This window comes from Lepisosteus platostomus, chromosome 1 (assembly GCF_059453375.1).
Source record: "Lepisosteus platostomus isolate fLepPlt1 chromosome 1, fLepPlt1.hap1, whole genome shotgun sequence".
Taxonomy (NCBI): Eukaryota; Metazoa; Chordata; class Actinopteri; order Semionotiformes; family Lepisosteidae; genus Lepisosteus; species Lepisosteus platostomus.
The window spans coordinates 51,552,892-51,568,502 of NC_142611.1; the positions used below are offsets into that span (position 1 = coordinate 51,552,892).

At 40.7% G+C, this 15,611-nt stretch overlaps 1 protein-coding gene across 1 annotated transcript; it reads right to left on the reverse strand.

The window, feature by feature from the left end:
* Window positions 1-173: 173 nt before the first annotated feature.
* On the reverse strand, window positions 174-15,368 carry igfbp7 (insulin-like growth factor binding protein 7). The gene is made up of 5 exons (XM_088631684.1): window positions 14,862-15,368; window positions 8,136-8,245; window positions 5,990-6,106; window positions 2,388-2,514; window positions 174-1,494 (listed from the first exon to the last, which is right to left on the reverse strand). The coding sequence occupies exons 1-5, from the start codon at window positions 15,283-15,285 to the stop codon at window positions 1,475-1,477; spliced, it is 798 nt and encodes a 265-aa protein (XP_088487810.1). The 5' UTR covers window positions 15,286-15,368; the 3' UTR covers window positions 174-1,474.
* Between the last annotated feature and the right edge of the window lie 243 nt (window positions 15,369-15,611).

Below are 15,611 nucleotides of genomic sequence, written 5' to 3' on the forward strand. Positions count from 1 at the left end.
TAAACTTATGTATAACTGTCGCTGTACATTTAGTGGAGATTGTGCAGAGAAAATGTATAAAATAGGCGGAGACGTGATTTAATTTAGTTAACACTTTATATAGGTCAGTCATTAGAGTTAGAACATCTTTATATAAAACTCCAAACATAATTTTTCACCTTCTTGGGTTTAAAAAAAAAAAACAGTAAAAGTTCCATCAGAAAAAATTGTAGAGGATACTGTTTTTTTTTTTTAAAAAGGGTAATGTCTTATCTGAGAAAAACACAGACCACGTTGACTGGACTAAAGAATAAAAAACACAAATTGTCCATATAGGCTTTGGATGACGCTTGGTCCCACTCCCCAGTTCCTACTTTAACATTTCAGCCATCACAGACATAGCCATAACAGTTTTCACTTTGAATATGACCATTTAGATTTTCTTGGTGTTTGTGGCATTCAGTTTTGCTAATTAAGTTAAGAGCCTCATTTCAGTACTTCCCTAGATCTCTTAAATGGACATGACAGTAAACAGTGAAGGACTCTCAAACGTTTTAGAATCAAAATACATCTGCCCTTAGGTAAATAGAACCTGTTGACCATAGAGCATCAGGGAATGCACTATGCTGAAATGCTGGCCCACTTCTAACCTTTTATTGGAGATAGAGGTATCACAACCCTGGGTCCTTTATCAACACCCCAAAGGAGTTATACAAATGATTTACATTTTTGCAGCTGTTGCAATGTCCTGTTGCTTTATATTTTCTTGTAATTCTCTGCTGTAATATAACAAGCTGTCAATTCTGGATAATTCAGATCTTAAAGTTGCTACCCTGGAATTACAAAGGGAAATAATATTTTACACACAGCCTAAAAGTCCATTGAAAGTCAAAGACCTTTTAATGATGAAACACTGAAGTTTCCTCTCTGATTTCAGGTTGTAAGAAATCTATTCAAGCCTTTTTTCCATCATTCTCCTCTCCCTTGAACACTTCCTGTGGATTGACTTCAGGATGTCCTTTCAAAAGCTGGTTTTATGGGATTGTTTGGTTGTCATGTTGAAAAATAGGAAAGAATACCTGCCACCACACACAAAAAAGTCCACTTGTCAGACATTTGAACTGCTTTCCTCTGCAGTTACAATTCCAGAATACCTGAAGCAATCTTGACAGATCTACCATCCTGTAGTACATTTTAAATAAGAAATTAAAGAAATAAAAAGAAAGTTCCAGTTATGGAACTTCACTATCAGGCTTATTCTGTCAAACACTAATCTAAATGTGCATTTATGTGTTCTTTAAAAAATACAGGTTAAATATTTTTTTTATAGACATAAGAGTGGAATGCAAGCATTTGCAGTGCTGGTGTGCTGAAGATATTAGTTTTGCGCTGGATTCAAACTCCTAACTCCATCCGGGCTGCAGAGCTGTGTAGGCTGTTGATGGTGCACACTGCTCCTGACTCTCAGGTAGGAACACACCATGTCAGCTCCATCTCAGAGTTCGTCGTCTTGAGCTGAGGGCACAGAAACAGCAATCAGTTTCACTGCAGCCAAGATCCCCTTTCACTAAGAAGCATAAGGTTTGATGCAGCAACTGAAATGATTGTCATTTAAAATAGATTACATTAACTGATAGTTACAACTGGAACAGGAAAAAGTTAGAACAGATGTCTCCCTGAGCTCACTGGGTGAGAACTAAAGACGTAACAGAATAGGGTGGGTTTTTAGAGCTTGAGACAATACAAACCCATGTAACCATTAAAATATGACTCAAATGAATTCTGAATAATGCCTGTATCAAGCATATTTACTGTGACATTTTTTCTTACACACCTACCTTAGATGCGTAAGAAAATAGGCCTGTGTAATTCTTTACTGGCATGTGTAAATTTACATGTCTGGTAATGCTAACTGATTAACTGAAAGTTACACAAGAGAGCTTGCATAGCACAATTAGGGCTAGAGCTTTTCAATGAAGGACAGGTGCCCTGGGCCAAACCAACCCCCTAGGCATTCTGTTTCATATGTCTAACCCAAGAACTGAATTCCTCTAGCTACAGAAAGGCATTCAAAGCCTTGAGAAAGTACAGGCCTGCTTATCTTGCAAAATGACAGCCATGTGTGGACATGGAAGCAGAAGGAGCAGAGATAAGATATTTACATTTTTTTGTCTTCTAAACTCTGAAGCCATCTAACTCTCTTGCACAACGAGGGCATTTTTTCAGGAAATTCATGTTGGCCCCCTGTGACTGTGATCAGCAAGGTATGTTTTTTGGACACCCAGGGCTAAATGGCAGAGGGACGCTGGGGTGAATGACTGTTGTTGTGCTGCCTACTTAGACTGACTCAATGTCTGAAAGTATCCAGCTGCAATCAGCACTTCACTCGAAGTAACTCAACCGGTTACCTTGCTGAGCTGGGATGCCATCAGACGAGTCTGCCACGTTGATTCTGCCAACAGCAGATGTTTCTCCTTTAGAGTTTGCTGCATGGCACTCATATTCTCCGGCATCCATTTTGGTCAGTGGAGAAATCTGAAACAGAGGCATGAAGACAGGTACGCTGTGTCTCAGATTCCTCTGGCAGTTTGCTATTAACAGTCCAGTTTTCCATTGTGAGAAGGTTAATTGATTTACTCTTAAATGGAAAAAAGTTCCATTTTGTCAGTTATGTTTTCACCTTTGTTTTTTACTTTATCTATTAATTTACAAAGTTTGAAGTCTGATACACATATGCATAAACATATAAAACTGCTCTGTAGTCTTTTTGTAATTTTTTAAAATCAGGGACATCTTACTTTATTTTGTTATCATCACTCAGAAAACAACTGTTTCAAAGAATGTTTTATTAGAGTTTCACATAATGATCTGTAGTAAATAATCAATTGGCTAGCTGATTTTGGAGAGCATTATGTTTTTTCAATTGCTCACATACATCCAAAGAATGTTATAAAAATACTTGTGTTTATAAAGAAAATAACAAAATCCTGCAAATACTTCTGCAGAATACCATTTCTTTGTTCAACAACTTAAATCCTTATAAGGAAAAATCACTGGTAACTAACGCTGATAAAGAATACACTGTATTTTAACAGAGGGTACAGTTTTGATTTTACTATCCCAATAAACTTGAAACAGAAACACCATCATGAATGAAGCAAACAAACAAAAAATGTTTATTTAAGAAGCTGATCTTTGCCACCAAGAGCCAAATGTGAGATTTTAATCCATATAACATTATACAATAACAATATTTTATCTTATAAACTTTCTTCTATCAGTTTTTAGTACCTGTGATGTACGTAAGCTAAATTATGTGTTTTTATGAAGCATGGAAATAACCAGAACTAAAACAGTCAACTGCTGAAGGACATCTGATACAAAAAGTAGGGAAAAAAGAATACATACCCAAAAACTACAGAGGTGACATCTAATAATAAAATCAATAACAACAGCAGACTCTCCACTCTCTATATCCATAGCATAGATATCAGGACAATATGCTATCTGGTACAAATGTAACTATTTTTAAATTGAGCCACACTCTTGGCGTAAAGCCATTCACTAGTCAACACAGGTACTTTTACATGAATAAACAGCCACAAACAGTTCATTTTAAGTCAGACATTACTTTTAATAACAATAATAAGGCAAAAGTAATGCTGTCCCAGCTTCGCTAATCACAGCAGTCTATTAATCCTTGATAAAGAAGCTAATGTTTCCAAAAGTATTAAAAAGATTTTATCTTATCTATAAAATCTTAAAAGAACAGCTACTATTTATGAATCTTTGACTCTACATTCAAAACTTTAGACAATCATGATGAAAGATATTGTGATACTAGAGGCTAATGTTTTCAAAGATTCTGTCTGCTTGTGTTGTGGAAAACATTAAAACCTTAAGGCCTTACTTTAGGGTTGTTTAAGGCTTGTTTAGAGTCTTGTTTTAAACAAGGTCAGTCAACCCAAAAGCACAAAAAGTCTCATTTTCTTAAAGCCACTTCAAAGCCACAGACATTAAGTACAAAGATGTTTCAGAGGTGTCCTCAGACACATTCTTCAAAAAACTAAAACTTCTTGTGAGCACATGTGGAATTTCACATAAAGGGGTAAAAAACTGAGACAAAATTAAAACTACAAAGTTACAGTAAACAGGTCACAAGTCTGTAATCACAAGCTAATAGCAGTTAACTATGCTGGAGAGTGAACTGACACCAAGAAAATGCTACCGGTCACCTTTGGAAACATGCATGAATGACTGCTGCTTAAAGCGGATCTTAAGAATCTGCATTCTGGGGGAAGGCAAACCTCAAGAGCTCACTGCTGATGTTTTTACACTAGAGCTTGCGGGTCAAGATGTAAAAGTCAAGAATTATCTAAGAGAATAGAGGAGCAAGTGAGCGAAAATATATACTGTATATTCAAGAGGGAATATGGCACCTCAGATCTTAACTTACTCTGTGAATTAACAACCACTCTTTTTTTTATCAGAAGGGTTTACTCCACTCCCATCACAGAAAAAGAGGAAGCACTAATGCTGGAAGAGGTGTTAGTGGGGCCAGCAGGGGGCGCTCACCCTGCAGTCTATGTGGGTCCTAATGCCCCAGTATAGCGACGGGGACACTATAGTGTAAACAGGCGCCGTCCATCGGATGAGACGTAAAACCGAGGTCCTGACTCTCTGTGGTCATTAAAAATCCCAGGGCGTTTCTCGAAAAGAGTAGGGGTGTAACCCCGGCGTCCTGGCCAAATTTCCCATTGGCTATTACCAATCATGGCCTCCTAATAATCTCCATCTATGAATTGGCTTCATTACTCTGCTCTCCTCCCCACTGATAGGTGATGTGTGGTGAGCGTTCTGGCGCACTATGGCTGCCGTCACATCATCCAGGTGGGGCTGCACATTGGTGGTAGTGGAGAGGAGTCTCCATTACCTGTAAAGCGCTTTGAGTGGAGTGTCCAGAAAAGCACTATATAAGTGTAAGCAATTATTAATTATTATTAATTACTAAAGAATATTTTTTTTAGTAGTCTGCCTTATCTGTGTCCACTGTTACAAAAGCTGCAGGGGACTTTTCAGAACAAATTCCCTGTGTTTCTATGTACTCCATTTATTTTTATATTCTCCATAGCAGCTGGTGTGTAAGTGGGATGTTTTATAATGTCAAAAACGTGAAAGTTAACACTCCCAGCGTTTGGTCATATGAAATATTTGCGTTCAGTTAACAAAAATAGTAAGAGGACATACATTGCAGAAATGGAAAAACCGCAGTCTTGTTGGGAGAAGGAGTTAAGTTTAGTGTGTTATACTATTTACCCGTGGTCCTCTAACAAAAGGACGAAGACATCCTGACCTACACATGGCAAGAGGAACTGTGGTTTCCAGAGGCAAGTGATTAGTGAGAAGTAACTTCTGAATGTATGTGACAAGCAGACAGTATGAGCATCTTTCCAAAAGGACTCAGCTGTCTGTCGTTACACTTCCACGTACTCGAACGCTGAGGTCCTCTTTATTTAACGCACCAAGTCCCCTCTGCAGGTGTGTCGGGTAGCCAGTGAGAGAGCGACCACAACACACCTGGGAGCTCTGAGGGAGAATGAGAGAGTTCCCGAACTAGCCAGAGGTCCAAGACACCGACTGTTAGTGTCGTTGGGCTAAAATCGACGGACCCCCCTGTACGAGTGACCAGAAGATGAGCCACAGGGGCGGCCATTATAGAGTTGAAACCACTGGTGAAGCTTCTTAGCGGCTAAAGAATATTTTTCTTTTCCTTATTTTAGTTTGCACCGTGACCCCCCGTGCATTTTGTTTCTCCCAGAGCCTCCAGGCTGTGTTCTGTTTACTGAATAAAGGGAGTGGCGGCGCAGGGACTCAGCTCAGCCTGTAACAACGTGTTCAAGTTAAAGGAGACTTTCTGACGTGGATGCCGCCCGAGACAAAAGAGCCTTTAAGACAAAACTCTTCCCGGCCGGGTTTGTGCGCGAAGCCCACCCAGCGGCGCAGCACTCACCAGCACCCAGCCAGTGACCTCATGCTTCTCCGGCCCGCCGCGCGTCTGGATGGCCAGGTTGTCACGGTCACCAGGCAGCAGCTCCATCTTCTCCTGACCCTTGCTCGTAGTTACGATCTTACATCCACGTAAAAACGAGAGAAAAAAAGGAAAGACCTTCACGTGTCACTGATTTAGCTCTGAATGCCATCCTTTTACCCGCCTTGCAAAACATTCAAACACAGTGGGGCTGTTCACAATTCATCTCAGGATTGCCAGCCAGAGCCAAGATCTCAGTCATACTAAGCAACTTTGACAGGATGCAGATGACAGAAAAAAAGAGACAGTCATTTATTGGTTTGTCAGTCAAAACAAGTACATGTAAATGGAACTTGAGTTGTAACTATTAGAAAAAAAAAGTGATCAATTAGACATATGGTTAATATGCAGTAAATACCTTGCAATACCAACAATGTAACCAATGGAGTATGGGACATATGGTGCAGTAAAAGCCATTCAGAACTGGGTACTCAGCTTTAAGGTAGGTTTTCTCAAACATGCATGATCCTCACTATAAAATCATAGATACAGACTTGCCACTTTTAAGTGTTTTCTCATGACTTTACAGCACTGTACTGTACTACTTTAGTGATTGTCTAATAGAGTGACATTACAGTAAACTTTATTTTATACAGCACTTTTAAAGGTGGCTTCTCAGAGCACTTTTTACAGAACAAATAATTGGTTACACTTATATAGCGCTTTTCTGGACACTCCACTCAAAGTGCTTTACAGGTAATGGGGACTCCCCTCCACCACCACCAATGTGTAGCCCCACCTGGATGATGCCACAGCAGCCATAGTGCGCCAGAACGCTCACCACACATCAGCTATCAGTGGGGAGGAGTACAGAGTGATGATTCCCAATTCAATGAGAAATTTGGACAGGATGCCAGAGTGACACCCCTACTCTTTTCAAGAAATGCCCTGGGAATTTTAATGACCACAGAGAGTCAGGACCTCGGTTTTATGTCTCATCCGAAGGATGGCGCCTTTTTTACAGAATAGAGTCCCTGTCACTTTACTGGAGCATTAGGACTGCAGGGTGAGTGCTAGCCCAATCCAGATACTGACAAGGTTCACACCTGCTTAGCTTCAGTGGGTTGTCAGTTGTGAGTTGCAGGGGGATATGGCTGCTGGCCATATTATGCTTTAGAGAGGTATGTAGTTCTTTAGTGTTACTGTACACAGTGACCTTTTGTTAACTCAGAATACTTTCTTGAAAGTCCAGTCATGTGCTGTCTTGAGTAACCTGCAGCTGCTGAGCTGCTTTTGGTGTGTCTGCAGTATGTGTGTGTCTGAGTATGCAGGGGTGGATTATGAGGGACTGCTACATGAACCTTAACAGTGGTATTATAGGAAAGCAGAGAGCTGTCTGCTGTTAGCTGAATAACAAGTTAGTTACTACACCAGGGGCACATCAGACTTGGGCTGTTCACAATATCCTGACAGATACACTACCTGACACACTGTCGGTTATATTAATCCCTCTTGTGACGGAGTTTAGGAAGAGATTGGGGGTGTGGTGTTCCCTTGATCTTAGCAGTATCTTTTTCTGTTTTTTCATGTGACCGGCTGAGATCTACTGAACACAGAAACAAATTGTCCACAAGCACATCCTTGGGCCCCAGCAGCTGTGTACTTTCATCCATCTTCTGTCAAACCAAGACGGTGCTTGAAATTTAGGTTCCTTTTACAAGAGACACAGTGAGGACTGTGTCAAGTACAGAATGACATGATAACTTTGTCTTGTTATAAAGCATCTTCTTAAGCTTTATTCCCATTGGCTTCCTTGGTCAAAACAGCAAGCTGTGCCAATTGACTCTCAAGTCAATTGTGTCTCCTTCCAAACAATTTATCCAATTTATACACGCCAGGGATACAACTACCCCAACTACCCTTCACTCCAGTTTGATGTGGTGTCATTGTTTCCCATTTTGTAAACTGCATTGTGTCCAGCTAATTTATCATTAGTATCCTCTTTCCACCCCCTTTTAGTTTATCAAACCCTTTCTGAAAACCCTTGACTAAAAACTCAGCAAACAAGTCAGATTATCAAATAGCAGTGCTCTGTCCCCCGCTCTTCTGTTAGAAGTGATTGACTGACCTTTTTCCAGGTGAGAACAGGTGTTGGGATTCCTATAGCTTCGCAGCTCAGGTAGACCTGGGCTCCAGTCACATTCCAGATCTCTTTAGGAGGAGTCACAATGACAGGTGCTGCAAGACGAAGAAATATTAAAGAGGGTTCGTAAGTTCAACACAAAGCCAATTCTCAGTTTTGCCATTTTGTTTCCTTGACAGCATAATCTTACCAAAACTTTCTTTTTCTTCAGCAATTTACTGAACACAGGAATGGACATTAAATTCATGAGAAGTTTCCAAGGCGTGCATAAATTTAGTCAGGCATTTTCATAAACCTGTTATGCATTGATTAGTGCAAGGCATCAGTGCTTTCAGACTTCCCACAGAACCTAAAAGTAATCCATCACATACACTGTAGGCAGACATCAACAGTGTCTCTGAAGCAACTGTTAAAAAATACACAGGAAAGCCAATTTATTTTCACATCTGGATTAAAAGTCCCTTAAAGAAAAATACTTTAGGACCAACTTATTAAAAATTAACATTAAATACTTTTTTTAAATATGAGGCTAATTTATTTATTTGAATATCAAATAAAAATATAAGAAATTACATGAGAGAGTAGGCAAAGCTTGGGTTACAAATACAGTACTTGAACTTTTAGTGTACTGAGAAAGGAAGTATTTTACTGGCACATTCTGATCATTCCTATCATGTTTTTTTTAGGTAAAAAGTCCAGTTTTTCTAGCTGGGTCATGAGACAAGAGAATGAGAGGAGGTCATGAGAAAAGTCTCACATGTTAATTTTCTAAACTGACACCTAGTACCTATTACTGTACTTCTTTTCTATTCTATGTCTGTCCATATTCTTCTGTTTCAGACAGAAAAACAGGGTCACCGAGTTCTGGTATGGAATTAATTCTGGGTTGTACATTGTCACTATCTGCCTCATCTCCTATGAAACCTGTCAGAAAACACGCAATAGAATAAAACGCATATAACTGCTGGTATATTTTACATTATCATTTGATTGTTAAATCTTTCAGACTACTTAATAGTAAACACTTCTGCCTGCAGGAGGGTCTATCATGCACTATTACTGCCTTAACTTTAAATAGATAAATTAGAAGTAAGTAAAATGGGATAATATAAACTTCACATAAAATTCTGGATAGCTCATTTTGAACAGGGAATAAAAATTCCATTCGCAGCAGTATTTTTCCTCCGTTTGGCACATAAATTGATCAGTTTAACCTACAGTACAGTATTACATCAAGTATAGTTCTGGGTGATAGTCTCTCTTCATTAAGACACCACTGATAAAAATGCACCTCAAATGTCAGTTTATTACACATTTCAATCTTTTAATGGTTTATAAGTAAACTTTGCACTATGGAGTTTCTTCTTTTTTTATTTTTTAATCTTCATTTGGCATGCTCAACTTTTTGAACCGAGTACAGCACATTACTACAAGCTACAAACGACTGAAAGATTTATGGACTCACCCTCAAAACTAATGCGCTAAAATTACAAATACTTGAAAAGTACATTCAGTGCCTCAAAACAAAAAAAGGATTATTTTTTTTTGGGGGGGGCTGCAAGTCCCGACTTTCTAATGGCAAACCTTTGAAATCAGCCGGTCTAATTGAAGGGCAAATCGGAAGGCGTTTGAATTATTCCCATGGCATGTGATTTTGCTTACGGGGACTATTTTTACATTGACCACGATCAATTCACTCGCTAATCCAGGACGGGCCAGTCTTTGTCGTTAATCAGGACAGGGTTCAGTGAGCTAGCGGCAGGCTTTGGTTTGAAACAACACGCTCATCCATGTCTCTACAAGTGCCGCAGAGGTATTTGATTAGCACTCTTTTCTTTTGAGGCTCAAAATCCCTCTAGGCTGAAATTTCAGACAGCATGTCTATTCAAAGCCATGAACTGGTATTCGTGCCATCTTGTTGCCACAAGGCCCACTTGTTTCTTGAGAGTCAAGAATATACATGAACTGAATAAAATCAAAATAAAATAATGTCCCCCTTTTTCAATTAGGTATTTAAATGCAATTTAAGAACATAAGAAAGCTCCGTGAAGTTGCCCCTCCAACAGACAGCACAAACGATGAAACCCACCTCATGCGTTAGTGCTACGTTTGTGCTGGTTTGTGTCGCTGTACGTAGCGTTTGTGCTGCTTTCGTTTCCGAGATATAGCGCCTTGGTTTTTCGGGTAATCACGTGACTACGAGGAAGTTTACAGATGCCAACAAACTCGGTACTTTGACTCCTGATTTTCATGAAAACAATGGGGGCAATTTGTTTTCCGAGTCTGTCTGGTCGGGTGGGGTGGATGTTTCAACATTGCGCCTTATTTTCCTGGCTGTGGCCTAACTCTGTGACGTATAAAACAGCAAAGCCACGACCACCAGATCTTTCCGTTGTGATCTTTTGATCAGTTGACCCCAGAATTTGCAGCCTTTTACACGAATAAACACTTACATTTAGGGAGGAGTTACTATGTTAGTTCATTGGGTTAAGTGTTTTGTTTTAATTTTTAACCATGTTCTCGAAAATGTATTGCTTGTGTACTCCTTTCATTAGTGAAGAGACACCAGTTTCCAAATTACCACTGTACAACACGAGAGCCCATATTCACATTTTTAAGTATTAGTTTCAAGCTCGATATAACTTAACAATAAAAAAAACAAAATTTAAAGCACAAATATAATAATACAATGATCATATACTTTACATTTCTATTCATTTTTGAAGTACAAAGCCGAAGGTGTTTCCCCTACCTTAAATATACGATTACAATTGTTCGAATACCATGTATTCATAATAGAAAGCAGCGGAGACAGTTATATTGCAAATAAAAAATGTATTTATTTAGAAGATTAAGGGACATTTTGAATCAATAAAGACGTTAAAAAAACAAGCCGATGTAGTTATTTTGAAAATAAGTAAAGCATTTTAAAAACAGATTCTCATTAACAGTAAACAATCCGATCCAGCTGCCGCTGCTAGCTTGAACAGCTCTCAGACCCATGATTGGCTAAACCCCCGAACAGTCCGGGCCGCGATTGGGTGAAGAATCGACACTCTGATTGGGTAACAGCGCCACAGCGGAAGTTCTGTGTGTACTGTGTGTGCTGTATGAGCACACTGGATATGCAGTAACACATCTATTGGATTCCAATTACTGATCAATCGCAGACAAAGAATGTCATGGCATCCAAATCCAAGGCGCGTTCACGATTCCGATTGCACGCCACGATAGGAGTGCGCGCATCACTATCACATCGCTCATCGCTGTCATGGCGCCACTGTCGCGATATCGCGATATGGCGTACCCCCGAGAAAACGCCAACCACCATGTGTCGATAAGAGTCCACATATCGTGATATGACAAAGCCCCCCCCCCCCGCGCCCATGTCGCGACATGAAGCCCCGTATATCGCGATATGACATACCCTGGCAAAAGCCCCCCCCCCCCCCATGTCGAGACATGAAAGGCCTTATATCGCGATATAACAAAAACTGCCAAGCCCATGTCGCGACATGAAACCCCTATATCGCGATATGACATACCCCGGCAAAAGTGCCCCCCCCCCATGTTGCGATTTGAAAGGCCCTATATCGCGATATAACAAAAACTGTATCGCGATATGAAATACCCCCCCCCCCCCCCCCCCCGACAAAATGCCCCGCCCCCATGTCGTGACATGGAGTCCATATGTTGCGATAGGACATACCCTGACAGGATATGCTGACCCCATGTCGCACAAAGTCCATATATTGCAACACAAAGTCATACATATCGCGACATGTCCTATCTGGGTATATCATGTCCTGATATGAAACCTTTGTTGGGACAGCGGTGCCAGGGTGGCATGAAAGCAAGGCGCCACTCGAGATATACACTGCCGCGATATACATGCCTTATACATGGGGAACCTATCATGACGTGCTGCGGAGGTCTTGTCGCGATGGTATCCAACAGTTACGCGTTTGGCAACAGCGTGTCACGGTAGGGAAAGAAAAAGGAAACCGTGCCTTAGAAGAAAAAAACTACAGATCTTACAATCACGGTGATTTTACATACATTAAAACCACAGGTTTATGTCATAGATGGTTAGACATTTTAGGATTATTCACATCTAAGGAGCCTCATATGTTTATGGATAATGATTATCTTTAAAATGTTAAGGGTACGAGCTAAACTGTAACAGAGCGCTTGAACTCGGCAGACGGGGTCACTGGAGGTGAAGGGTACTAACAAGAAGGGACCATTTGTTACTGTAGCTAGAAGCTAATCGATCCAACGATTTAATCCAGCCATTTCTTGAAAGAAGCCAGGGTATCAGCTTCCCATCATAGCTGGGTAGCTTGTCCCATACTCCCACAATCCTTTGTGCAAAGAAATGCGTTTCGTTCTTGGTTGTAAACGCACTTTCACATAGTTTCCATGTGTGCTCTCTGGTTTGTATTTCAATTTCCATTCGATAAACTGGGTTGACTTTTTCTCTTAGAAAATATTTTGAATGTTTGTGTCAGGTCTCCTCGTAGTTTTTTTTTTCAAGACTAAAAAATGTCAGTTCTTTTAGCCCGTCACTGTAGCACATTCCCTCAAGCCCCTGCATGCATCTAGGTGCTCTTCTCTGGACTGATACCAGCAGAGCAATATCTTTTTTTTCTAATGTGGTGGCCACAATTGCACACAATATTCTAAATGAGGTCTACCTAGTGCAGTGTACATTTTAATATAAAATCCCATTATTTAAATTCTAAATTCTTACTTTATATCCTAACATTTTGTTTGGCTTTTTTATTCCTTTCCCATATTGTCTAGAAGACGTAGATGCTGTGTCAACAGATACACCTAAGTCTTTTAGAAAAGTAGCATTTTCAATCTCAGAATTTTCCATTTTGGGCAAATGGTTTTACTAACGTTTGCAATACTTTGCTTTTGTTAACACTGATCATCAATCGGGCATTTATCCAGTATTATATTTCGATTTCATCTGCTTCTACAGTGTATACAAATCCTGTTCACAAGTGTCGCCACTGGGCTTTAAATGATGTTGAACTGACTGGGGTGGTCGAACTTTTACACAGCACTGGTTTAAATGATGGCTAGAAACCAGACCAAGCTGAATTTCTGCTAAAGCAAAGGACGTGAGGAGTGTTTCACACCTGAGACGGGACAGGAAGGAATGTGAGCCGATTGCTTCGCGTGTATGAAAGCGAGGTCCGCTTGCGTGCAATTCAGATTCGGGGGGGAGGGAGAGTGAGATCTAGGGAACTGAAGGGGCAAGGGTCCTCTCACAGAAGACTGAGCTCATAGTAGCTAGATCCTATCCTGGCAAGCAACGGGCACAAGGGGTACACCCTGGATGAGACTCCAGTCAATCGCAGGGTACACACACACAGACACAGGCACACTCACACCAGGGTCAGTTTTCCCAAAGGTCTATTAACCGAGAAACCGACTCGGAACACAGGGTGAACACAGAGAAAATATACACACTAACAGAGAAAACACAAACTAGGTGTCCGTGTTCCTGGGACTTGCATTTCAAGCCACTGCGTAAATTCAGTCTGTGAGACTCCCTATTTGACAGCTAGTCGCAGAACGAATTTCTACGATTTCGTGCACTGGACACGTTATCAAGAGGGCTTTAGATTTGAGCACCAAATATACAGCAACGTAAAAATAAAAGATTATTGCACTATAGAGCAAATTCATTGCAATACTCATACAGGTGGATGCTGCACATTGGTGGTGGTGGAGGGGAGTCCCCATTACCTGTAAAGTGCTTTGAATGGAGTGTCCAGAAAAGCGCTATATAAGTGTAAGCAATTATTATTAATTATTATTAATTATACTATGTTGGATTGTGGGTTGAACTGTGGGCTCATTTATCTCATCTAACCAAAATATTTTTACGCGTTACACCTTTTAGCACACCCCGAAATGAGTCAAAACAGTTCGTTAGGGGAAAAGCGGTGGCCTCGGAGCAAGTGGTGTTGCTACTACAGAAAAAAAACCCACTACCTTGTCGAAATGTACATAGTGATGTAAGTAGTGCATATTGCTGTAGCGGCAAAGCGGCAACTAAAGTATTGCCTAAACACGGTCTATTCCGTATTTACTACATGCAAATGAACTGTATATTGGCAAGAAAAAGGACGCAAGATATACAGGCAACATTTCTTCTATATTGTTTTAGTTGCAAATTAAATGTCAAAATAATATCTCGCCAACAGAATTTGATTTTTACATTGTCTTTTTATTCGCGTGACCTTCTTTTCCCGCTTTTAAGAATTATAGTTTCACAATACAATACCAGAAAGACTAGTGCAAAGGGCATGAAAATACATGTTTTAATACATAAGACCCCAGTTTAGAACTTCCGTGATTTATATTACTTTAAGTAAAGCTTAAGGTTTTCAGGGGCTGGCTCAGTACTGTACTCCGGTGGGTCGTGGGATTATATTAGACTGCTGTTGTACTGTTGAGCAAAGGAATTCACTCAGATTGCTCCACGAAATGCTCTGCTCTGTTAATCGGTACTCCTGTCGTTATTGTCAATGTAAATTTGTTCTCGATTGAGTTACCAAATAAAAAAATGCTAATTCCTAAACGCTTGTCACAGTGGTGTAAATAAAGGTCTCACTTGAGTAAATAAAACAATAATACAATGGATGGGGCATCTTTAACATCATTTATCGAACAAGGAAGACATTCTCTCACCTTTTTCGCACTTTCCTTTATTTAGCACCTTGATCTCGGGTTGCTTCATGCTTACGGCTTTCTTGCTGGCCGCTCCGAGGTCACAGCTGTTCTTGTAGGTGACTCCGTCAGTGCCGCACACTTCGTGGGCGCCCTTGCAGGCACACACCCCGGTTTCTCCCTTCCTGCCCTTGCCGCTCTTCACGCACTCCATCCCAGCCGCGCAGCGCCTGGAGGAGCTGCCGCGTCCCCCGCAAGGATCCCCCTGCCCGGCAGCGCAAACGGCACAACACCCGCAGGAGTCCTGAACCGTGCCCAGCTCGCAGCCTCCCGCCGGGAGAGGGGCGCAAAGACTGGGCTGGCACGGAGCGCAGCCCCGGGTACCACGGTTAGATACCGTGGCCGAAACGGACATGGAGAGCACCAAAGCAAAAAGCACCAGCATATTTAAATAACAGGAACCCCTGTGCTCTTCTCTTACTCGTCAATATCCACCTCGCAAAATGAGGCGACAGTCCTCTACACCAAAACTACACTAAAGCTGCTCCCCGCCCACTATACTTAATCGCACCCCTTACAGTCCAAGTTTAGCTCGCTGCTTACTGCTTAATTTCCCGAAAATATGTAACAGTTATAACATATCCTTCTAATCCAGAACAATACTTAAATTGTCTTCCTAATGAAGATAATGCAATATGTGATTTTATAATCCTAGTTTAGTTTATTTATATCTAATACATAAATTATGTTTTATGAATTTTATTTCACGCA